General features: G+C 41.0%; 1 protein-coding gene across 1 annotated transcript; it reads right to left on the minus strand.

Annotated features, from left to right (window-relative positions):
* Positions 1-9,769, minus strand: LOC127938183 (uncharacterized). The gene is made up of 9 exons (XM_052534621.1): positions 9,688-9,769; positions 7,910-8,016; positions 3,796-4,179; positions 3,183-3,573; positions 2,832-3,017; positions 2,731-2,782; positions 2,149-2,427; positions 1,022-2,066; positions 1-180 (listed from the first exon to the last, which is right to left on the minus strand). Exons 1-9 carry the CDS (start codon positions 9,767-9,769, stop codon positions 1-3), a joined length of 2,706 nt encoding a protein of 901 aa, XP_052390581.1.
* Positions 9,770-27,029: the final 17,260 nt, after the last annotated feature.

The following is a 27,029-nucleotide window of genomic DNA, read 5'->3' on the forward strand; positions in this document are numbered from 1 at the left end:
CTATGCAGTGCGGAGCAGCTCATGTTGACCAATAAGAAGAACTGAGCGCAGTCCATTACTATCAGCATGAGGCTGAGAAACCGGCCGGACAGCTGTGGACCTGTGTCTGTGACCCAGAGGAGAGGTACTCAGACACAGACTCTGATGACACTCGGCCTTCGGAGAGGCTCGCAGCTGCATCTGAAATGCATGTACACAACTTCAAAATACCATAAATATGCACCTTCTGCACACTCTTGATCAGACAAACACATGCACCTTGTAATGATATAAACAAAATGGCTTTAAACTCCATTTTCCATTTCACATATACTGTACCTTTAGATTAAATATGCCCTTCTCATTAAGGACTAAATCATTATCCAGAAGCAAAACTATATATAGGTCCATTGGCCATAATAGAAGCAACAAATAATTGATGACAAGGCTGTTGAATAATTGAAAATAATGTTTGGTGAAGGATCTGCTTTTTCCTGCAGCGTGCTACATTTGAATGTTTTATAAAGAGTAACGATTGCTGGGTACATGATATTCCTGCTCTAAATTGTGTTATAAAAAGCAGAAAATATTTTTGCATAAGTAATGATCACACTTGACTCTGAATAAGTGATTTTCAGTTCTGCTCTGCACATTTTGAACGTCTCTCTTATTTAACACACCTGATTCAAGTGGTCACCTCATTAGGAGAGAGCTCTGTCAGAAATGTGATGGCTTATCTGCTGCAACTGCCAGACAAACAAACCAATGACAGCTATTAGGATTTTGCAATTAATGGCATAAGATTGTCATGCGCATCTCGTCAATAAAACCGGTCCTTTAGTAGTAAATCACCATCACCTGCTTTCAGATTGAACGACTTTCACTGCACAGAGCCGTAGTTCACTGACAAGCTAGACTATATCATGTTCGAATGTCTGTGTGAGATTGTAACATTACAGGACGGCCAATCTGGTTTTGTGATTAAAGTTAATCTTTTCGGGATGTTTCAGTGCTGTTGTTGCTCAATACTCAGCAATGGTACAGACGTGATGAAGTCTGTAGATTGGGACGTTGGGCGTGGCTCGGGTGTTAACTGAAGGAGAGTGGGACGGTGGACGGAGCTCTGGTGTTGACTCAAGGAGAGTGGGATGGTGGGCGGAGCTCGGGTGTTGACTGAAGGAGAGTGGGACTGTGGGCGGAGCTCGGGGTGTTGAGAGTGGTGACTGAAGGAGAGTGGGATGGTGGGCGGTGCTCTGGTGTTGACTGAAGGAGAGTGGGAAGGTGGGCGGAGCTCGGGTGTTGAGAGTGGTGACTGAAGGAGAGTGGGATGGTGGGCGGAGCTCGGGTGTTGACTGAAGGAGAGTGGGAAGGTGGGCGGAGCTCGGGTGTTGACTGAAGGAGAGTGGGATGGTGGACGGAGCTCGGAGTGGTGACTGAAGGAGAGTGGGACGGTGGGCGGAGCTTGGGTGTTGACTGAAGGAGAGTGGGATGGTGGATGGAGCTCGGAGTGGTGACTGAAGGAGAGTGGGACGGTGGGCGGAGCTCGGAGTGGTGACTGAAGGAGAGTGGGACGATGGGCGGAGCTCGGGTGTTGACTGAAGGTGAGGGGGATGGTGGGCGGAGCTTGGTAGTTGACTGAAGGAGAGTGGAATGGTGGGCGGAGCTCGGGTGGTGACTGAAGGAGAGTGGGACGGTGGGTGGAGCTCGGGTGTTGAGAGTGGTGACTGAAGAAGAGTGGGACGGTGGTCAGAGCTCGGGTGTTGACTGAAGGAGAGTGGGATGGTGGGCGGTGCTCTGGTGTTGACTGAAGGAGAGTGGGATGGTGGACGGAGCTCGGAGTGGTGACTGAAGGACAGTGGGACGGTAGGTGGAGCTCGGGTGTTGACTGAAGGAGAGTGGGATGGTGGATGGAGCTCGGAGTGGTGACTGAAGGAGAGTGGGACAGTGGGCGGAGCTTGGTAGTTGACTGAAGGAGAGTGGAATGGTGGGCGGAGCTCGGGTGGTGACTGAAGGAGAGTGGGACGGTGGGCGGAGCTCGGAGTGGTGACTGAAGGAGAGTGGGACGGTGGTCAGAGCTCGGGTGGTGACTGAAGGAGAGTGGGAGAGTGGACGGAGCTCAGAGTGGTGACTGAAGGAGCATGGGACGGTGGGCGGTGCTCTGGTGTTGACTGAAGTAGAGTGGGACGGTAGGCGGAGCTCGGGTGGTGACTGAAGGTGAGTGGGACGGTGGGCGGAGCTTGGGTGGTGACTGAAGGAGAGTGGGACGGTGGGCGGTACTCAGGTGGTGACTGAAGTTGAGTGGGAAGGTGGGCGGGACTCAGGTGGTGGCTGAAGGTGAGTGGGATGGTGGGCGGAGCTCGGGTGTTGACTGAAGGTGAGTGGGACGGTGGGCGGAGCTCGGGTGGTGACTGAAGGTGAGTGGGACGGTGGGCGGAGCTCGGGTGGTGACTGAAGGAGAGTGGGACGGTGGGCGGTACTCAGGTGGTGACTGAAGTTGAGTGGGAAGGTGGGCGGGACTCAGGTGGTGGCTGAAGGTGAGTGGAATGGTGGTTGGAGCTCAGGGTGGTGACTGAAGGAGAGTGGGAAGGTGCTCTGGTGTTGACTGAAGTAGAGTGGTACGGTGGGCGGAGCTCGGGTATTGACTGAAGGTGAGTGGGATGGTGGGCGGAGCTCGGGTGGTGACTGAAGGAGAGTGGGACGGTGGGCGGTACTCAGGTGGTGACTGAAGTTGAGTGGGAAGGTGGGCGGGACTCAGGTGGTGGCTGAAGGTGAGTGGGATGGTGGTTGGAGCTCAGGGTGGTGACTGAAGGAGAGTGGGAAGGTGGGCGGTACTCAGGTGGTGACTGAAGTACGGTGGTCGGAGCTCAGGGTGGTGACTGAAGGAGAGTGGGAAGGTGGGCGGTACTCAGGTGGTGACTGAAGTTGAGTGGGATGGTGGGCAGAGCTCAAGGTGGTGACTGAAGGAGAGTGGGAAGGTGGGTGGTACTCAGGTGGTGACTGAAGTTGAGTGGGATGGTGGGCGGAGCTCAGGGTGGTGACTGAAGGAGAGTGGGAAGGTGGGCGGTACTCAGATGGTGACTAAAGTTAAGTGGGATGGTGGGCGGAGCTCAGGGTGGTGACTGAAGGATAGTAGGATGGAGGTCAGAGCTCAGGGTGGTGACTGAAGGAGAGTGGAAAGGTGGGCGGTGATCAGGGTGGTTGACAGAAGTTGAATGGGAGCTCGGAGTGGTGACTGAAGGAGACTGGGACGTTGAGCGGTGCTCGGGTGGTGACTGAAGTAGAGTGGGACGATTGGCGGAGCTCGGGTGTAGACTGAAGGTGAGTGGGACGGTAAGCGGAGCTCGGTAGTTGACTGAAGGAGAGTGGAACGGTGGGTGGAGCTCGGGTGGTGACTGAAGGAGAGTGGGACAGTGGGCGGAACTCGGGTAGTGACTGAAGGAAAATGGGACGGTGAGCGGTGCTCGGGTGGTGACTGAAGGAGAGTGGGACGGTGGGGCGGTACTCAGGTGGTGACTGAAGGAGAGTGGGATGGTGGACGGAGCTCGGAGTGGTAACTGAAGGAGAGTGGGACGGTGGGCGGAGCTCAGGTGGTGACTGAAGGAGAGTGGGAAGGTGGGCGGAGCTCAGGTTGGTTGACTAAAGTTGAGTGGGACAGTGGGCGGAGCTCCAGGTGATGACTGAAGGAGAGTGGGACCAAGGTCAGAGCTCAGGGTGGTGACTGAAGGAGAGTGGGATGGAGGTCAGAGCTCAGGGTGGTGACTGAAGGAGAGTGGGACGGTGGGCGGAACTTGGATAGTGACCGAGGGAAAATGGGACGGTGAGCGGTGGTCTGGTGTTGACTGAAGTAGAGTGGAACGATGGGAGGAGCTCGGGTGTTGACTGAAAGTGAGTGGGACGGTGGGCGGAGCTCGTTAGTTGACTGAAGGAGAGTGGAACGGTGGGTGGAGCTCGGGTGGTGACTGAAGGAGAGTGGGACGGTGTGCGGAACTCGGATAGTGACCGAGGGAAAATGGGACGGTGAGCGGTGGTCTGGTGTTGACTGAAGTAGAGTGGGACGATGGGTGGAGCTCGGGTGTTGACTGAAAGTGAGTGGGACGGTGGGCGGAGCTCAGGTGGTGACTGAAGGTGAGTGGGATGGTGGTTGGAGCTCAGGGTGGTGACTGAACGAGCGTGGGAAGGTGGGCGGTACTCAGGTGGTGACTGAAGTACGGTGGTCGGAGCTCAGGGTGGTGACTGAAGGAGAGTGGGATGGTGGACGGAGCTCGGAGTGCTAACTGAAGGAGAGTGGGACGGTGGGCGGAGCTCAGGTGGTGACTTAAGTTGAGTGGGATGGTGGGCGGAGCTCAAAGTGGTGACTGAAGGAGAGTGGGAAGGTGGGCGGAGCTCAGGTTGGTTGACTGAAGTTGAGTGGGACAGTGGGCGGAGCTCAGGGTGATGACTGAAGGAGAGTGGGACCAAGGTCAGAGCTCAGGGTGATGACTGAAGGAGAGTGGGACCGAGGTCAGAGCTCAGGGTGGTGACTGAAGGAGAGTGGGATGATGGGCGGAGCTCGGGTGTTGACTGAAGGTGAGTGGGACGGTGGGCGGAGCTCAGTAGTTGACTGAAGGAGAGTGGGACGGTGGGCGGAGCTGGGGTGGTGACTGAAGGAGAGTGGGACGGTGGGCGGTACTCAGGGGGTGACTGAAGTTGAGTGGGAAGGTGGGCGGTACTCAGGGGGTGACTGAAGTTGAGTGGGAAGGTGGGCGGGACTCAGGTGGTGACTGAAGGTGAGTGGGATGGTGGTTGGAGCTCAGGGTGGTGACTGAAGGAGTGTGGGAAGGTGGGCGGTACTCAGGTGGTGACTGAAGTACGGTGGTCGGAGCTCAGGGTGGTGACTGAAGGAGAGTGGGAAGGTGGGCGGTACTCAGGTGGTGACTGAAGTTGAGTGGGATGGTGGGCGGAGCTCAAGGTGGTGACTGAAGGAGAGTGGAAAGGTGGGCGGAGCTCAGGGTGGTTGACTGAAGTTGAATGGGACGGTGGGCGGAGCTCAGGGTGTTGACTGAAGGAGAGTGGGACGGTGGGCGGAGCTCAGGGTGGTTACTGAAGGAGGTGACTGTGTAGTTTTGACATCAACTTTTTACGGAAGTCACAATGGTTTGTGAAAAATCTCAGCTACTTTAAGCAGGCTGTGTGCATAGTCCCCAGACCTCAGTTATCGTGAAAAAAACAGGAAATGTAAACTTTGACAATATGGGACCTTTAAAAAGGAAAACATTCTGTAATGATTACACATTATTTCAAAACATGCTTTAAATAAACAAAAGTTTAGTTGATAGTTTGTAGATTAGAAAAGATCTATTACAAGTCAAGTCAAATTGCATAAAAAAATGATATCCACGTTCACAATCACATTCACAGTCTTCCACATTTTAGTTGTTTTACTCAGGCTTGCCTACTGTCATGAATTTTGGAGGAGACTCATGCTCTCAGTCTCAGTCTCTCTCACGCAGATATTCCTGACAGCGGTGGTTTAAGGCAGAAAGACCAATCAAACCAGCTAGCTGTCCATCAGAAAACAAGCAGAAAAATCAGCCGTATGAAGGATGCAGTTTGTGCTCCCAAACCAGGCTCCAAAATGAACATCAGTTTTACATGAACTGCTTCAAAGAGGTTTGATATAGCAGTGTTTCATGTGGGTCAGCGCGCTTGTGATATTTCATGCTCATGAGAGAAGCTTTTCTATTATATTTTCTATGTAATCTGCATAATTTACATCTCAATTATTTATTCTACACTCTGTAAATGTTATGTATTGAAGGTTATGGGCATGTTTCCATTAAAAAAAAGTTATTTGGAAATACTGAATATCAAATTATTTGTTTTGTTTTATAAATAAGAACAGTAACTAATAGGATCTTAAATAAATCATTAAATTTAGAAGAAAAATAAATGAAAAGTGACATATTACTATGTTCCTGCAGAACATGCACCTTTGACCCATTGAAACTTGGGAGTGTATATATTAAAAGATTATATATATTAAAATTGAGCAATTAAAGTGCAATACAACTGTGGACAAACATGCTGTATGTCTTGTAGCATTTCTGACACACAAAAATGCATACTGTAACATGAATTATTACAGGGCTCTGGGGAATACTTGATTCTGATTGGTCAGTTTTTTCTTGGTGGAAGCTTTGCATTTGTTTAGCTTATAAAATATTAAAACTTGATTCAAAATGGTGTACAATAGTTTAGTTATATCATCCTGGTATTGCGGACTCGCTCTCGTTTCAAAATGCACCTGCTGCCATTTTGCTATGATTGTTTTGTACGCTATAATGGATTATAAGAGAACTAACAAATTGGTAAGATTTTAAAACATTTTTGTCTTAATTATTATATTGCCTTAATTATTTTGTGGTGAAATGTTGTGTAATACATGATTTGACTGCACCGTTTTCCTTAAATGTCAGTTTAGTTTTTAATTTATTTAATTTGCCGCTTGCTCTCAACTCCTGTCTTGATGGTAGCTTTGCGTTCAAATATTTCAACTCAAATCAATATTTTGCGTCTAATTATTTACTTATGTGGCAAGTAGCCATGCAATAAGTGGGATAATGTGCATCGGGATCCTGATCACCCTGACGGGGTTTATTGTGTGAGAACAACCGGCTGGATGAACATTATCTCTTACATATCACAGATGTATTCAGAGAAGCTGCCAATTGGATTTCATTTGATTTCCCCTGAATGAAACCTACGGACGGAAAAACTGTTCAGATGCCTGGTCGTTGATTCTGATGTGGGATGCTGGTGTCTCACACCTCACTCACAACACAATGATAACACTTGAATATTTTTCTCCCGGATCAATGTGTTCGTAAACTCGACCCAGATTTGCCTCCATTTCAGTATTCAACACTAGTTTTTCACAATCTACTAAACAAATGAAGGATAAAATCAAGTGGAGGAGGAGTGTCACAGTAGGGGTACTTCTGGGATCCTCAGAGACTATTAGTCCTCAGTGAGAAAGTGTAGAAAGAAACTTCCAGCTAAATCATCAGCTTCATATTACAGTAAGTTAATAATCAAAGCTAAGACAATGCAAAAATGTTTCAAATTATATTACGATACCAGTTTAAATTGGTACATGTGCAGCCTACTGTTTAAAAAACTGAAAATTGTCACCTAATTGTTGTTATTAACAAGTATTTCTGTTAACTGGCTAAAAAAAAAAGATTCTAAATTTTGCTAAATTAATTAAATCAGATGTACCAATGCTTCTTGAGTTAAAAGGACATAAGTAATATTAAGAGTCTTTATTTTATGCATTATCAGGTGAGTTGCAACCATTATATTGATATAGAGTGTTTTAAAACTATTTGGGTGAACGCAGACAGAATCATCATGAATAACTGTCAGACTCAGAAATCACAAAGAGCGCTCTCTTTTTGAGGTTTATCTTCTCTACATTGATATTTGAGCAATTTCATACATGCAGAGTTGAAAAGATTATGGCACAATAAATGTGTCAGTCACTACTGGCACAGGAAAACTGCACTTTGCATCCAGTTTCAGAAACTGTTTGTTGTAACATGATTCCAGAGGCCCCTCCCACTCCCAAGGCAGTACTGCACCAGCTGAGCAACCACCATTGAGATAAAAGGGAATTCTAACAGATGGAGAACTCCAGGCATTATAGACATGTTTCATGTGAAGCATCCCATATATCTCTATAAAAGGCATCCATTGGCAAAAACAAAAGAAAGTGCACACACTTGGTATTTCATATGCCGAGATACCTAGGTAAGTAAACAGTACAAGCTTTGATTCATGACTCCTGTCAGAGCTTCAAAAGATTTCCATATGCAGCGGCAGATGGCTGGACACGTTTGTCAGCAGAGATATGCAAAGACGTGCGTGCGCAGCAGGTTCTTGGCCAGCTCACAGCAGCCATACGGCCCGTGGGCAGGTGTAGAGCGCCGCTAAGACTCTCACGCACTGAAGAAGCTGGGATGAGAACAGCGACGAATGGCTTCTGGCTCCACAGACCCGCTCATGTACAAGCAGCAACAGCAAACCACAAGTGTGCTCCATTAACTCATGTATGAATAAGAAAATAAGGAATGAAGCTAGGAAAAAGAATTGAGTTCAGCCCTCGCATGCTGATGGCTGGTTTTGTCTTTAGTTAAAATAAATCTAATCTAATGCAAGCCAGTATATTAGAGCTGTGCATTACGTCTTAAAGTGACAGCAGTCAGTCAGATGTCACAGCAGCAGATAAATTCAGGTAAACTGGGACACTTTGAGATAACTGGGAAAAATGACACAATTAACCTGAATTCACCCCTAGACATAATACCAGAATTATTGCATCAGATAAAATAAACATCAAATCTAGCCAAATTATGTTTATTGATATTAATTAATTGATATTTGTGATGCAGGTTAGCATTATAGGTAATCAGATACTGACAATTAAAGAACACAGATGCAGCTTATTTCCATATGACCCATGCAATCTATCAAAACTCGAAAACGGCCAGAACGTGTCTGAAATGTCAGTCAATTGACATTATCTACTACTGTTGTATAAAATCTACGTCACATTTGCAATCGTGCTGATAGTCAGGAAAACATGACTCTTGGTCATGTGATGTTGCTTACCTATATCATATGGTATCTATGTTTGTTCATGTTAGCTTCGTTGTGTTTGCTGTTGCGCTTATTATAATAATCACTTTTATGTGGTTCTGCTACCCAACACTGCAAATAACTTGTAGTGAGAAACTGGATTGTTTGGTGCATTGCTAGTTAAATATTAATTTAATATGTCATCCTTCAGTGTGTTGTTGTTCCAGAACTCATTCAAAAAAACTATTTGTAAAAACTTGTTTTAAAAAAAAAAAGACTGCACAACATTAACCAGCTTTAAGTGGCATCTACTTGCAATGTGCTAATTAGATTGTGATGGCTCTAAAGGAAACGCTAACCATATAAATTACTGCCAGATTCATGAGGTTCAATTCATCAACCTGATACACAATCCTGTCCGCTGGAAATGGGAGACAAAATACCACAGCAGGTCTGAAATCATGATCTGACACTAGAGGAGTGTGCTTCAGCTGCGAAACGCTTCATGCTCCAGCACGCTCACATCTCTCATTTCTAAATGGACTGTGAGAGGAGTCATTCAGCCAAAGATAACATTTACTGCTATCATTTATTCACCCTCATGTCAAGCAACCTTTATTTATATAGGTGGCAAGCTTAAAGAAGCACTACAAAGACAATCGTGTAATTATTCAGCTCAAGTGTTCAATAATTATGTAAATGTCATCAATTATGAAATGAGTTCAGTTCAGCTATAAAGCAGCTCTGCAGAAGTTAACAGAGACATTAATCAGTTCAGTTCAACTCAATTTGTTTTATTCTAATAGTGTGAATGCAGTCAACTAAGTATTACTGAATACTGTCTTTTAATATATTGTTATTATAGTTTTTTTTCCTAAATACGGTCAAAAGCACTGCAAGCCAGTGAACAGTGATTTGCAAGCGAAAACAAGTTTAAAGAACTGCAAAATGGATCAAATGCATGGAACCAATCTGTATGTGTGAAAAAACAAACTGTTGCAAATGTCTACATGACTTTTTGTGCATGTGGAGTAAAAAGTTCCCGAAATACACCGATATGTACAGCTCCGTCTTTCGGCAGTATTCTCTTACCAGCGGAGTTTCTCAAGCGTGAGGGAGAGGGCGGGTCCACCAGCTTCTTGTAGCCAATCACAGGCTCTCGCTGACTCTCCATTTACTCTTATATTATTGGTTCAATAAACACATCATATTCAACATTAATCTTCATTTAGTTCCGGATTGTTCTCGCTGCCAGAATGGAGTTGTTTATTTAAAAAGTGGACATCGGTAAGAAATGTGGGTAACACTTTCTATGAAGCCCGTATTTATAATAGATTATAAGAGTTTTCTTAAGCCATTATATAATGAATGCATAATGCATTATAGAAAAACCTTAATAATAATTAATTTGTTATATATTAATAATAATAATAATGTTATATAATCTCATGAATATTCATAATATCAGTTTTAATATATGATAATATTTTCTTATTTGTGGTTATAGCTTTTAAGAGTATGATGATTTATAACACAATGAACACGTTGCATCCACTTTTACAATGGATTATATTTCTCATAGTTATAATGTATTATAAGTCTCATAACTTCACATTTTTTCTGATGCTACTCTACTACTTTATTAGTAGTAATAATGATAATAATAATAATCTCTCAAACTGCCCTAAGATCAGATATCAGATCAGATGATCTATTTGAACTATTTTTATTGTAATAGTTTGATTATTTTGATGGTACCCTTCAGACAGCTGTTGATAATTAACTCTTTAACTACATGTCAACTAGCGGTCAGTAGAGTATTAGCATGTCTGCTGCTGTAAATATAAGCTAACACTTTAATATGATGATCAACCAACAGATAAACTGAATATAAGTGTCTTTACAAGTACGTCAGCTTATTCTACCAAACTAGATTCATCCAATCTTGAGCATATTAATACTCTAATGAGAGTTAGTTGGCATGTAGTTATAAAGCTGCTTATAGTCGATTGATTAAGGGAATCATATAAAACACTGTTTGTTTTTTCAGTTGGAGTATTAATCTCACATCAGTTAATTATCATTAGCTCCAGAGAAACACTCTTATATCACTCGACATCTAACCATCACAAGCTGTAGAAGATACTGTACAGATCTTAAACAATGTGAAGATATGATCCAGTCCATTATACTGTACATGAAGGAGAGTTAATATAGTGTTCATTGTGTTAGAAATAATCATACTCTTAAACTTATAACCACAAATACGTTAGTATTATGATGTATTATAATTGTTGTTATGATTATTCATGAGATGATATATTATAAGGTTTTGATAATGTATTATCCATTCATTATAATGCCTTAAGAATACTCTTATAATGTATGATAAATACTTTCATAGAAAGTGTTACCATAATTTGTGGTGCAAGCTGTTTGTGTGATGATTTGTTCTGAAACTTTTCTACATTTCTTGTGTCCAAACCTTTCTTAAGGCCATGTTGCTGCTGCTGTTTTTCTTCTGCTGACCTCCACCCATGCCTTCCTCTTTCAATGGCTGTAGTTCATCACAACACCTCACACTACATTGTAATGTACAAAACTTTACTTGGTTTAATATAGTAGTTTTGCTCCACTTTTCTTGTTGATTTCATAGTGTGATGTATTTAGGTCACATGTACAGTATTGTTCAAAATAATAGCAGTACAATGTGACTAACCAGAATAATCAAGGTTTTTAGTATATTTTTTATTGCTACGTGGCAAACAAGTTACCAGTAGGTTCAGTAGATTGTCAGAAAACAAACAAGACCCAGCATTCATGATATGCACGCTCTTAAGGCTGTGCAATTGGGCAATTAGTTGAAAGGGGTGTGTTCAAAAAAATAGCAGTGTCTACCTTTGACTGTACAAACTCAAAACTATTTTGTACAAACATTTTTTTTTTTCTGGGATTTAGCAATCCTGTGAATCACTAAACTAATATTTAGTTGTATGACCACAGTTTTTTAAAACTGCTTGACATCTGTGTGGCATGGAGTCAACCAACTTGTGGCACCTCTCAGCTGTTATTCCACTCCATGATTCTTTAACAACATTCCACAATTCATTCACATTTCTTGGTTTTGCTTCAGAAACAGCATTTTTGATATCACCCCACAAGTTCTCAATTGGATTAAGGTCTGGAGTTTGGGCTGGCCACTCCATAACATTAATTTTGTTGGTTTGGAACCAAGACTTTGCCCGTTTACTAGTGTGTTTTGGGTCATTGTCTTGTTGAAACAACCATTTCAAGGGCATGTCCTCTTCAGCATAGGGCAACATGACCTCTTCAAGTATTTTAACATATGCAAACTGATCCATGATCCCTGGTATGCGATAAATAGGCCCAACACCATAGTAGGAGAAACATGCCCATATCATGATGCTTGCACCTCCATGCTTCACTGTCTTCACTGTGTACTGTGGCTTGAATTCAGAGTTTGGGGGTCGTCTCACAAACTGCCTGTGGCCCTTGGACCCAAAAAGAACAATTTTACTCTCATCAGTCCACAAAATGTTCCTCCATTTCTCTTTAGGCCAGTTGATGTGTTCTTTGGCAAATTGTAACCTCTTCTGCACATGCCTTTTTTTTAACAGAGGGACTTTGCGGGGGATTCTTGAAAATAGATTAGCTTCACACAGACGTCTTCTAACTGTCACAGTACATACAGGTAACTCCAGACTGTCTTTGATCATCCTGGAGGTGATCATTGGCTGAGCCTTTGCCATTCTGGTTATTCTTCTATCCATTTTGATGGTTGTCTTCCGTTTTCTTCCACGTCTCTCTGGTTTTGCTCTCCATTTTAAGGCATTGGAGATCATTTTAGCTGAACAGCCTATCATTTTTTGCACCTCTTTATAGGTTTTCCCCTCTCTAATCAACTTTTTAATCAAAGTACGCTGTTCTTCTGAACAATGTCTTGAACGACCCATTTTCCTCAGCTTTCAAATGCATGTTCAACAAGTGTTGGCTTCATCCTTAAATAGGGGCCACCTGATTCACACCTGTTTCTTCACAAAATTGATGACCTCAGTGATTGAATGCCACACTGCTATTTTTTTGAACACACCCCTTTCAACTAATTCAACTAATTGCCCAATTGCACAGCCTTAAGAGCGTGCATATCATGAATGCTGGGTCTCATTTGTTTTCTGAGAATCTACTAACCCTACTGGTAACTTGTTTGCCACGTAGCAATAAAAAAATATACGAAATTCCTTGATTATTCTGGTTAGTCACATTGTACTGCTATTATTTTGAACAATACTGTAGTACCACTAGGAGCAGCTTGAGGACATACATGCTTGGCCACCAAAGATAAATCATTTCATTTGGTAGAGGAGAACCATACACCCTGCATTTCATTCAGAAGGGCTCACCCATGCCCTAATGCCTTCACAGGGTATACCCTCCGGAGTGAGAGCTTGGAAGGATTGAATGGTGAAGGGGTTTCTTGAAGTCATCCCGAGCTCACATGGAGACCGTCTTCACTGGGAGTTGAACTCAAGCTAGCTACTTGCTCATCTAAAGGACTCTCAACTAAAGGACTTTATGTGTCTATGTCTACAGCTGTATCTCCTGACCTGTCAGCGAGCTCTTAAACCTGCAAATCGGGCTTAAAATCCTGTAGTGTGAACTAGGCATAAGCCAGCCACAGTTCTCCTCTGGCCAAAGCAAACAATCACAGTCTGATTTAAGACTTCAGGCTGGATCACAAGTCAGATTTGTGACGTCATTCAAATCTGCATGCTATTATTTTTTTATTTTTTTGTGTAAAACACAAAATGAGAAGCTATGAAAGATCTTTAGTCAAGCAGTAGTCAGTAAATTGGGATTTAAATTCAACTTTCTCTTTTACATATATTTTTTAGTTGTTTTAGTAGGACACAGGAATACATATATACATACATACATATATATATCAATCCTTGACATTGAGTCCTCTGCTGTCAGTATGAAATGATGCTATACTGAAAAGACCTGCATGAAGTTTCTTCAGAATCTATCCTCTTACAAGAAAAAGAATAAAAAAAGTCTGAAACAAAGTTAGATAAGGGATGAATTGAGATGTGCTGGTCATCTCAGGCTGATCTAAATGAAGAAGCAGAATAGTGTGGAGAAACAGAAAATAATGAGGAACATCCAGCATTATTTACCAGAACAACATGCCTCATCCACTGCTGCGCAATCCTTTCACAGTAGCTGAATCACAGACGCGTTCTGATGCCCTTGCTGAATTATTTTATCCACAATGAAGCCACATGCTGTCCAGATCTGTACCGCTGATGACGTGCACTTTTAAAGCCAATGGGTTTGTGAAATGAATTTCACCTCTGTAAGATAACTGCAGTCCTGTCATAAACAAAGCTTATGAGAAGAAAATGAACTAAAGGGAGAGACAGAGACGAGGCCTGAAATACAGCGTAGGATTGTTGGTGTTGTGCACTTGAATAATTTCCACATGTTCTGCATGCTGGAAAGCTCTACATAGTTATTCACTGTAACGAATGTGTGAAAATGGATCTAGATATGAAGATGGAAAACTGCTGTGCACACCAAGCATTTTATTATTTTATTATTTATTTAGGTGTAGAGATGCATATTTTAGGATGTGCCTTTATTTTGAAACTCATGCAAGCAATTTCCATGCATCTTATCAAGCTCTAGGAGCAGTAGCAGCCTTTTGCAATATCACTCTTCTTTTTTTCAGAAGAAAGGATGAATAGAAAAAAACTGATGTAATTTCCAAAGAATGGCAGTATGGATTCAAATACTTCATACTTGTGTCAGATCAAGGCAGCATCTTATTTCTAGTCTTACTTGATCTTAGTGCTGCGTTCGACACCATAGATCATGACATACTCATAGAACGATTACAAAACTATACAGGTATTCAAGGGCAGGCTCTAAGATGGTTTAGATCCTACCTTTCCGATCACTACAATTTTGTTTACTTAAATGGGGAGTCATCTCATTTATCATCAGTAAAATATGGAGTGCCACAAGGATCCGTCCTAGGTCCACTTCTATTTTCAATATACATGTTGCCCCTTGGTAATATTATTAGAAAATACGGGATTAGTTTCCACTATATTATGCTGATGATACTCAGTTATATATCTCAATGAGACAAGATGAAACTTATTATGAATTTATCTAAGATAACAGAATAGTTAAAAAATGTAAAAAGATTTGATGACCAATAATTTTCTCCAATTAAATTCGGATAAGACAGAGATATTAATTATTGGACCAAAAAACACTGCACAGAATCTTGTAGATTACAATCTGCAACTAGACGGATCTACAGTCAGAAATCTGGGTGTTATATTAGACAGCAACTTGTCTTTTGAAAATCATATTTCCAATGTTACAAAAACTGCATTCTTCCATCTTAGAAACATTGCCAAGCTATGAAACATGTTATCTGTTTCTGATGCAGAAAAGCTAGTTCATGCATTCATGACCTCTAGACTGGACTATTGTAATGCACTTCTAGGTGGTTGTCCTGCTTCTTCAATAAACAAGCTACAGGTAGTCCAAAATGCAGCAGCTAGAGTCCTTACCAGCTCAAGAAAATATGATCATATTACCCCAATTTTACAGTCTCTGCACTGGCTACCTATTAAGTTCCGTATCAGTTACAAATTATCATTACTTACCTATAAGGCCCTAAATGGTTTAGCTCCTGCGTACCTAACTAGCCTTCTACCACGCTACAACCCATCACGCACCCTAAGGTCACAAAACGCTGGACTTTTGGTCGTTCCTAGGATAGCAAAGTCCACTAAAGGAGGTAGAGCTTTCTCACATTTGGCTCCCAAACTCTGGAATAGCCTTCCTGATAATGTTCGGGGTTCAGACACACTCTCTCGGTTTAAAACTAGATTAAAAACACATCTCTTTCGCCAAACATTTGAATAATGTATCTCTTAAATTGTGAGTGTAGTTGCATCTGATCAAATGCGCATTCTTATTCTTTATCTTTGGTTAAATGAATTAATTTTACTTTGTTGGATCAGCAGCTATGCTAATGATGTCTCTATGTGTTTCTCTGTTTCTGCTGGATCTTCATCCCGTGGTAACTAGGATTTACACAAGCTCCAGTCTGGATCCAGAACACCTGAGAAGAGATGATGCTGACCCTCAGAGGACCTCAGATGATGCTAACCCTGAATCAACAAACAGAACTAACAAATATTGCTACAAGTGTGACTGCATCATATGATAACAGCTGTTAATAATGTTCATCGTCTGGATGACTACATCTCGTATTAATTTTTCAGAAAAATCCTGTCATACGTACACAAACTGACAGTCACCAATTATAAGCTACAACTAAATATTGTAGAAGCTTAATTTTCTATAAAGTTGCTTTGCAAGGATTTGTATCGTAAAAAGCTCTATACAAATAAACTTGAATTGAATTGAATTGAACTGAATACTTTTAATATGACAACACTGTCAGGACACTTGAAAAGGAAACAAGGTGTTGTAGTCAGGGTTAGTACTACAAATTCATTATTGAACTGTGACATTGTGTGACTGCATGTGTTCGTGGGAATCAAAGCCACAGCCTCTTGAGTTTGCAGGGCAGTGCTCCACCGCCGCAGATACATAATTCTGAGGAACTCTGCCCTACATGAGCTGCAGATTAGTGAGACCCTGCTACGAAACATCATGTGGCCAAAGCTGGAGGACTGCCCAAACCCAGCAGCATTTCATCCAGGCGGCATGACCACAGATGATAGAGAATTCATCAATGTGTTGAGTTGTGCTTGAGTTAGTGAACAGTGCAGGTCTGCAGCGCATACTGAAGAGAAGAGATCAAACAAAAAAAAAAAATGCAGTATTAAAGTGCCTGGTTATGCAACCCGACGCCCCTGAAAATGTCAAACGCTGACTTTGTGGATGTCTTGCAGCAGGGGGTCTGAGGAAGCCTTGCGCCTGGCTGCACAATAAAGTGACTGCGACGCATTCTGACATACTCATAAACACAGTTAGCAAGCTGTGATGTGAAGCCCGGAGACCTGGTTTGATGATTTGTGAAGGATGAATGACTTTTCCCTGAGATGAAGAGAGCTGCTTGTCTTCCACCCGGTTTTGAAATTCTGAACACTTTTCAATAACCACATGCAGGATTATTTTGCTCTAACAGGGAGGCTGCTCATCCATCAAAGACCGACACAGGACAGAACTTCCTCTGCTACAGTAGGGGCGTTTATTTCAGATGTGGAATGAGCCGTGAACATCAGGACAAGTGCAATTAGGCCTGTCTATGAAGCTTTCATTGGTCAACATGCCTCGGTCAAAATTCTCAAATGTTTGGTTGGAAGGTATAGTGCTTTTTCGCTATGTCATTTGCCAGTAAGCCTAGTGTTTTTACTTCTATGACCTTGCGAAGCATCATCTATGTTTACGATCAGTGTATTCTCAGGATCAACTCTAGTGTGTCAAGCCTGGAGCCAGACTGCAAACTTCCTGTCAAACGCTGACAAAGAAAGCCTTAACGTTAAGAGAAAACAAGTTTTCTCCATCCGCATTAGTTCATTCATCACTAAACCACCGTGACTTTGCTTCTTCAAGAAAAAAAAAAAACTATTTTCTGTCAGCTAAACAGCCAAAAAGTAGCAGAAGTGCTGAAGTTTTGTTTGTTTAATCAGGGCTTAGGTGACCTCATGCGCCTCAGATCAGAGTGTTTTCATCCGTCAGGTCCGGCCCTCAGAGAGCAGGGATTAGTTCAGATCGCCAGCTCTTACGCTCACCCTTCTTATGCATCTTCTGTCAATAAACGCCACCAAACCTCCCTAAACTCCTCCTGTTCCCCAGCTTTGTTCAGGTATTTAGGGTTGAGAGGAGAAGCTTATGTCAACACATCCACTTTTCCTGAGATCCCCAAAACCCGCTCTCATCCGCAATTCTTCACAGATACACACATTAATGTGAGTTCTATGCAAATCGTGTCCCCGTCAGCTTAGGGATTTGACTCAGAACAACTCATCTATTACAGGAGAAAAACACGGGCTATAGAAAGTCAGGGACTCACTTAGAGATTCTCTGCCAATGGATGTTCCGAAAACTTCAGTGTCCCAGACTTTAACCCATTAGAACTGCAGCTCTTGTGTTTTATGTGATACTATTATATATGCTTGATAAACTATTACCTAACAAAAAAAAATGAACCTAGCATAAAAAATAAGTTGTTTTTAAGGGCGTGACAAACCAAGCTGATGGTCAGCGATCAAGTCATGCTGTTGCTCAGTTTTGTGGTATGTTCTGCACTTTTGACACTCGTTGGACCCCGTCTGCTAATTTTTGGTTGATTGATCATTACCAAATCAGCACAGGGCACTCGGTTGAGACCAGATGGATTAGTTTAGGCTAGCCACACACTTGAAGATTTTAGCCTGATTTGTACTCCTGAACAATCGATGGGTGTGGCCCGATTTATCCAAAAAAATCTTCTTGTTAGTAATCTTCCTGATGTACCATAAAATTATACCATAAAATGATTAGCTATTAGTTCATTAATTTAATGTTTTGCTGTTGCCATGGTGAATTGTAATATCAGCGCTCCATTGATAATGGCTTTTTATAGTTGTGGTGCATGCGCTTAACTCAATTTAGAGTTGATTAAACAAACTCATTTCAGCTGTTCTGTAACGAAAACTCAGAGTTTCCCATCTCAGGGTAAGTCAACTCAGAGTTCAAGTTTAAACTCAGAGTTGGTTGAACCTCTTTAGTGAAACGGGCCCCTGCAGTGTTTACATGATTGTTTATTACTGCATAAAATGAATTAAAATAGAAGTTTAATTTCATAAAGTGGATTTCAGCGATTGAGTTGTGACCACAATCACAAACGATACAGTAGAGATCTCATGACAAAACACAGACCGGCTGAATGACGCTTTCATTCAGATGCTAAACTCCAGCTTGTTAGTGTTTGTTTCAGATCATCGGCATCGGCGTTCCCACAATGAGGAGAGAGCGTTTGTGAGCGCATGCTTCATAGATTGCATAAAATAAGCAAAACACCAGGAAGAAAAATGTATCTATGTAACTGCAAAGCTCTGATTTGCAGATTTGAACTCTTGATATCTGGCAACCGCACTCATGATAGTTCACGTAGTAGAGGCGCGTAGAGCGGTCCGCAGTAACATGTTCTGTTTTCTGGATGTTCGGCGCGTTCTTTTGGGAAAATATGCTTGAATTTGAAATATTTGATACTCACAATATTTTCAAATTTTACATCATCATCAAAATCAATATTATGACTAACATTTGACATACTGCCCATCCTTTTTTCTTTTGATTTACAGTATAAGATTGATCAGTGATGTGATAACCAGAATATAAGGATTAAAAAACAGCTTTCTTTTTCACTCAAAGAGAGATATCAACAACCAGCATATAAATCTCAACAATGTTACAATCAAAAGCTTCATGACACAATGCATGCTGGGTACCAGCACAGGACCAAACTCATTCATGACTCCCAGCATGCATTGCCACATAAATAAATTATGCTGCTGAATTGTTCACTCATTTTCTTGAATTCTTACTCTGTACTAGTATTTTTGTCTTGAGTTTTATTCGCACGTATTGTGATGTTCAGAAATGATCTGTTTATTTATTTGGTTGACGTTCACCATTGTTGTGATTCATACACTGATTCTGTCTGTCTAAATTAAATGTTTTTTTGTTTTTTTTTTAGGGGATGATGTCTTTTTTAAAGTCTGTTATAACGTTTTTCTGCTCTAGTATCAGTAAGAGAAGATACACTGGATAGAATCAGAATCAGATATAATAAATGAATAAGATGGTTGTTTTTAATTGACAACACCAGATATTTGTTTTCTGTGATTCTTTTTTTAATCTTCAATGTTACAGCAGGTAAAAAAAAACCTTAGTGTTGATAAGTCATGGTTCAAGAGCTCAACTAAAGAAACACTGATCTCCATCATTGAAGTGAAAAAAACACCTAAACTCTCAATAACATCTTCTGTAGACATCTGACAGAAATAAAGTCATTCTGGTTAGAATGTGAAACTGGTGAAGCGGTTTAATCAGATTTTCAGAGATTTGATGTATTCTTTTACTGTTGCCGTTAAGTCAAGGAAAAAAAAACAGTAATATACTGTAAGATGTAAAAGTCAGATTTACCAAATGAAAAAAAAGTTAATTTGACTAAAATATTTGTGAAAAGTCATACTCTGATAAGGAGAGTAAATACTGAACTCAACTGTATTAATGTGTGTTTGAACAAGAGAGATGTGTTAGTTTAATGTAGTTTTGTGGTTCACCATTGTGCTGGAGACTAGAACCTGTGCTTCAGTCAATGATGAGCTACAAACACTGATCTTCTGCTGCTTTATATAAAGACAGTGAATGAGTCACTGATTCAGTGATGATCTCTGAGTTAAGTATTTCAGCACATACATGTGTGTTATAGCTGACAATGAACTGCAGTGATTTGAGTAAAAGTCATGTTTTTGGTTACTTTACTGTTATAAGTGTTTGCAGTTTTATATTAAGAAATATTTCTTCTCAGTGGACTCAAATGAAATAAGGTCAGAGTACTAACGTTGTATGAATGCTAGTTTTTAAACTCAAACTGTTTGAAGCAGTGGGAGTGGAGTTAATTTCCATGGTAGAATTACAGTAAAACATTAAGAAATTAAGAGTTGTAAATTAAGGTTGAAAGCTGTAAATTAACAGTACCTTACTGGAACCCTGCTGCCAGCAAATTACCGTTATTAAACTGCACATTTTTTTTACAGTGTAGGCTGCATCACACTACATTAACCTTTTCATATAAACTACAATAAATACAAAACCAGAGCCAAACTGAAAAGAGACATTAATTATAAATAGTATAGTGAATAAATGAAATAATCATACTGCTTGAGACTTGCATAAAAAAAAACCAACATTAAAGCACAGTTTGTTTCATTTGTATCTTTTATTTTCCTTTGCTTTTTTAATACTGACAGTTTAATTATTTTCTATATTTTTAAGGACTATTTGATTGTTTGTAATTCGGCTGGTCGCTACAATATAAATGTCATAGCAACCTTATTTACAGTATTCGATATGTATCATTCATATAAAGTTTTGGTCATATGGCCCCCTCATAATCATGTTAAATAAACGTGATTACAATATTGACCAAAATAATCGTCATTATAATTTTGCCATAATCGAGCAGCCCTAGTTCAAAGTCTCCTAAATCGCCTTTCTTCCCCATTCTGATGCTCGGCCTGAACTTCATCACGATTCCTAACTGCATTGAGCTGCCCCATGCGATTAGCGGATTAGCAATGTGTGTTACCAAGCAATTTGAGCAGGTCTACCTAATACAGTGTATATGATTTCATTACATTCTTCATCATTACATATTATATATTTTTCAGCTTTTACACTTTTAATTTGTATTAATTCCACAACTGTGCACATAATCCAAAGGGTTGAGTTAAGCTATGTGGTTTTCATCATTAGGTTTAAAAGGGTGTACAGTTTATTTACTATTCAATGACCAAAATATAAAGAAAAAAAGAAAAAAAATTTATTCTTTCACTGTGAACAGATTCGGTGTAAATCCTTAATCTTGTCACACTGTGTCTGGTTATTTTTATCCTCTGTTTGCCACGCTTTAGTTCTAGACCTCGTTAACGACTCACTTTTGCATTATTCAAAACATTAAAAATGGGCATCATTATTGTCTGTGCCCTCACTGAGCTCCTCTTTCTGCGGAGAGCCTTTTATTTCTGCATGGAAAGGTGTGTATATATAGCCATCCTCGGGAGACATGAATAAAGATGTGTGCGTCTCCTGTGACTGGTGTCCACACAGAAAGTGTGACACGATCCGGCAGATCAGAGACACGTCTGCTCTCCTCACACGCTTCAGCAAACACATCAAAACCTGCAGTATTGCTCACACTGATGCATTCAACTACTCATCATTCTGCAAATCACATGCATTTTTCAATCTTGGACAGAGATAATCAGCTGGGCGAGGATGTCTTGCATGAAAATGAAGGCAACCAAACTCATTTAGATGCCAAAATGGAAACACAAGAGAAAAACAGCATCCACATTTAAATCCAAGGGCTGCCTTCCACGCACAGATTTCCTCCAAAATTACTATGGGAAAATTAACCCGGCGAAGGGATCAGGACCCAAACAACTTGCCAAATAAACTAATAAATGGACATTAAATATAGAATTGAGTGTTAATTATTTTCTGTGAACAAAACAGGTGAGATACGAGAGACATTAAACTAGTACAGCTATGTAGAAGACCAGAATCATTTTAGACAAAATTATTCCAATCACAATCATGTGCTCGAGAGAAAGGTAATAAACTATAATAAGCACTGCAAGAACCCGCTTTATATCAGACTGAACTCAACTCAACTGTGCCATCACGCAACATTTTTCATATTTTAGGTTTTAGTAACGTAATTATTGTTGTTTATTACATGAATTGTAATAGTGGTGCATAAAAATGAATATTATCAAATATGTTTTTCCTTGTGTTAATTTGTGTGGAAAGCATTACAATCTTTTTTTACTGTATATTATGTCTTGCGTTGATGATCAAATGTTTGAAGCCACTTCAGCAAGAACAGTATTCATTTATTTTTGGATCAGAACAGAACAGTGTCAGAAACCTGTAAACACTGATTTAATAGTTTAAGTTATATCACCCAGCGTGTTACTGTGGTGTTTCTTGATGGGACTTCACCATCAGTACTACAGAACATGGTAATTAAGTAGGTTAAACACAGAAAAGCCTGGGGCTGAGCTTATCTGATTATCCAGGTGTAATCCCAGGTCTCCTCACTGCTAGTTTTCTCAGATACAGCATGAGCTGACGCTGGCAAATCTCAGATTTCTGCTAAGATCCTGTCAGAGACGAGCAGAGAACATCACTGCTGCTCAATCTCATCAGACGGGAGCAGAATTACTCCTTTCATGTTGAGGATAGTCCTGAAGACAGAAAAAGTACCAATCAAAAGAGATCTGTACTCCTCAGTGCATGTGAGGATAAAGTCTTGTGTGCTAACGATCCTCATCTGCTTCTGCTCAGAGATCACCACTAACACTCATATTACACCTACAAGAGAATGACTACGGTCAGCTTACACTTAACAATCAGCTCTGGCTTCACAAATAACCTTTCAGCAATCAGTTCTTACAAGAAAAATGTATTTGAAGATTTTACAAATCTAAATAGTTACATGGATATTGAAGGTTCTTCATGCATCCAGCAATGTCAAGGTGTATGGGCAAAAAAAGAGAGATTCAAAACATCATTAGTGTTCAGCAGAAGAAAGTCAAAGAGGCTTTGAATGACTTCAGGGAGAGTAAATCATCATTTTTTGGTGAACTATCCCTTTAATTTGCTTGGAAAACAGGCCTACTTGTGAATATGTACAGCAGCCCAGCCTAATAATAAGTCTACATTAACAGAATATCTCCGAACACACCAGTGTGTGTAGTATCTCAGGTGTAGTGTGTGTTCTCGGAGCATATGAGCGCTGACCGCATGAGACACACACCGACTCACACTGTGCTGAACTTTAATAAAAGAAAAAATCTGAGAATTCATTAGCCATCAATTTATATTAGACATTATTAGAGTGAAGATTTAGTCATGAGTGATTTACCCACAATGTAGAGGGCTGTCATAGCTGTGTGTTTCTCTCGAGAAAGAGCAGCACAACACACTCGTACAACAACTGAACACGTCATGAGTGCTGGGATCTGAACACATGAAAACAACACATGACAGGAGTGTGTGTGTGTGTGTGTGTGCTCGGTCTCAAACCCATGAGCGAACGAGACTGAAGAGACATACGGCTTGACCTCCGCTCTCTCTCAGTCTACTGAAGTGACCAAATCATCTGTGGAGCGCTTGATTACACCTGTGGTAACGACAGGACTGCACTTTCAAAAATCATCCAAAAAATAAATAATAAATAATAAATAAAACAGAGAAAGAGTTCTTTCATTGTAAAATTGTAACACGTTCAAAGTCACTAAGATCTGATTTTTATCATCTCCAGTATTATATTCTGAAAGTCAGATTGAGAAAGTAGTGAGATTTAGAGGTTGGCCAGAATATTACGGTTAACTAGGTTAGAGCACAGTGGTTGATAACCAGTTAAGACCTTGTGAACAAACACCGCAGAACACTAGACTGAAACCAGCACAGCCAGCGACTGTTTCCAACAAGCACACCTTTCTTAACAACCCAAAAACATGCGTTTCGTTGTCTGTTGAGGAAGTACAGAGGTTCCTCTCGTTGATAGCAGAGGAGCGGATCCAGCGAGAGCTTGATGGGGCGACACAGACTGAACGTTTTTCAGGAGTTTCAGCAGTAGAGGCAGCACAACTATAACCACATGTGAATAATCCCGTCCGCTCTAAAGTGTGCTACACTACAAGCGTGCTACAGCCGTGCCGTACAATACTGAGCAGTAACGAGAACAGCCATACACGATTCCTGAACATTAACTGCTCCTGGCCTGCTTCTATCCACTCCATCTGGTCTCATAGATCAAGCACATGGAAGTCCTGTACACATTTACATCAAAGAGTTAGTTTATCATCGTTAAGGCCACTAGAAAAGAGCAGAGATGACTCTGTGCTTAACAAGAATGTGAAGCGATGTAGTAATTTTGCTCTACACTTGGTCTTTATCTGGGAAAGGAACGTTTCTTCAGGACTTCATCTCTGAGAATAACTATGATATGCTGATGCTCACAGAAACCTAGCGGACATCTAAAGACTTGATCTGCTTTCTCCTCAGTTTCAGTACTCGGAGTAAGTAATGAATTTGAGGCAGGGATGTGGGCCTGACGGTGGTCTTCATATTGAGCCGTCTCCTTTCCATGAGGTGACATCATTTAAATATTTGGCATTTAAAATCAATAGTCACTCTTCACTGCTCGAAATACTGGTGTATTGTCCTCCTAAAACAAATACAATCTCTCTCAGACTTGAGTGAATTGTTGACAATTGCTTCTGCTGTGTTCCGTAGATGAACAGAGGTCTTACTGGTTTGGAACGACATGAGGGTGAGTTATTAATGACATAATTTTGAGTTTTGGGTGAACTAACTTTAATTATCTGATTGACTTCATCACTGCTTCAGTGTCACTTCAGCTCTCTTTAGTGTGGACACACATGTGCTCTTCAAACCTGAGGATTTTACTGTGGAATTAAAAAGGGTTAAATGTGTGACACGAAGAAAAAAAAACACTCTGTGAAATGCATTTTAAACAGAAATATACAGTTAATTTAATTTACGAATGCAAAATGTAAAAAACAACAGTAGATTATTGCAACCACAGCTGCCAGTATTTCACCATAAAATCAAGAAGAAGAAAATCAGCCAAATAGTGTAAAACCTAACAGTGAACTTCCTGTTGTGTTTGAGTAGATCCTGTGTTTAAGTGAAGGACAGACAGCTCATCTCTGAGGTTATGCTGCTTTATTTAAAGACTGATTACTGATGCAGTGTGAATCTCTTCAGTGATTTCAATCACACATTAATGAGTGCTGCTGTTATCTACAAGAAACTTGAGTTGAAGTGATGCTATTAATGGCTTTTCTTAAATCAGTAGGTTTTTCTTCACGGACTTAAGCAAAATAGTTCCCAACACCAATGTGCTCACGTTACTTAAACATTGTAAATATTAGTTAATAAGCAAAAGCCAACTTAAGTGCAGTCAGTTTCTGCAAATAATGAGTTAACTCAAAGGATTGCATATTAACATTGTATCAGTTAATGACATACGGTTGTTCACTGTAAATTTGAATAGTTCTGTAAAACCGAAAATGCTACTACCGTATTTTTCCCGGGAAAGGTCTGGCAACCACAGCTGCCGGTATTTTTTTACAATTTTTTACAGTGTACGATTAAAAAGTTCACTCAGTGGTCTCTGATCAAATGTGTGATGTTCTCCTGAGGTGTTTTCAGAGTAAAACATCTCCTACCTGTCAATACCTCTGTTCCCAGGACTGAACTCCTCTCACTGTGCCATGCTCATATCTTCTGTAGTTTTGACTCGATTGTCTCCACAGATGTTAATGAGATAAACAGGCTGTCTAATTCCTCTAGTAGTCTTCTTGATCCTGCACCTACCTCTTTAATGAAGAATAACTTGCCTGCTTTGTCTCTACCCATCACTCACTTCATTAATACATCAATGTCCTCTGGAGCTGTACCATCAAAGCTTAAGATTGCTGCTGTCCCTCCAGTTCTTAAAAACATGGTCTCCAACCTTCTTCCTTAAGTAGCTATAGGCCTATTTTGAACTTAACATTTATCTGTAAGATATTAGAAATAGTTGTTGCCTCACAGTTACAGGCCTTCTTAATAGTACACAACCTCTGCTGTTCTCTTTTTGCTTCAGATTTCAGAATTATACAATATAATCTAATCTAGATCAAAAACTGCTCAGGCAACAGGTTTCCAGCATCTTTGCTTGGATCATGATTAAAATCCAGTGGTTGCCTCTAATTTTAAAGGGGTCATATGACGTTGCTAATAAGAACATTATTTGGTGTATTTGGTGTAATGAAATGGGTTTATGTGGTTTAAGGTTAAAAGAAAACATTATTTTCCACATACAGTGCATTATTACTCCTCCTCTATGCCCCGCCTTCTGCAACATGGCTATTTTTACAAAGCTCATCATTCTGAAAAGCGAGGTGTGCTCTGATTGGCCAGCTATCCAGTGTGTTGTGATTGGCTGAATACCTCAAGCGTGTGAGGGAAATGTTACGCCCCTCACCAGACTGTGATGATGTGTGTCCCGGCGCAACGAGACAAAACCAATAAAACCCATTACTGTGAGTCAGAAGCGCCAGACTGTCCTTGCAAAGCTCTTTATAGAAACAGACACCGGCACCATAGTCTACTCTCACAGGAAACGGTCTGCACACATCTGAATATTTGGGTTGAACTGTTCTGGAACGGTGTTGTAAATACAACTTAACCACTGATATCTAGTTGTGTCCTCTTTGGGAAGATCAACCGAAGTATCTTCACTTTCACAATGAAACACACACCATCTCCACGACATAGTGCCAGCGACAACAGAGAGAATAAAAGTTACACCATCTTTCTTTGCGTGAACATTTGGGTGGCGTTATGGAAATCTTTCCACATAGTGATGTAGACATGTGGAGCGTGTTAGAACCGAGCTTGAACCTCCCTCTCTCTCTCTCTCTCTCCTCTCTCTCTCCTCTCTCTCTCTCTCTCTCCTCTCTCTCTCTCTCTCTCTCTCTCTCTCTCTCTCTCCTCTCTCTCTCCTCTCTCTCTCTCTCTCTCCTCTCTCTCTCTCTCCTCTCTCTCTCTCTCCCGCTCTCTCTCTC

This window comes from Carassius gibelio, chromosome A20, assembly GCF_023724105.1.
Source record: "Carassius gibelio isolate Cgi1373 ecotype wild population from Czech Republic chromosome A20, carGib1.2-hapl.c, whole genome shotgun sequence".
NCBI classification, from domain to species: Eukaryota; Metazoa; Chordata; class Actinopteri; order Cypriniformes; family Cyprinidae; genus Carassius; species Carassius gibelio.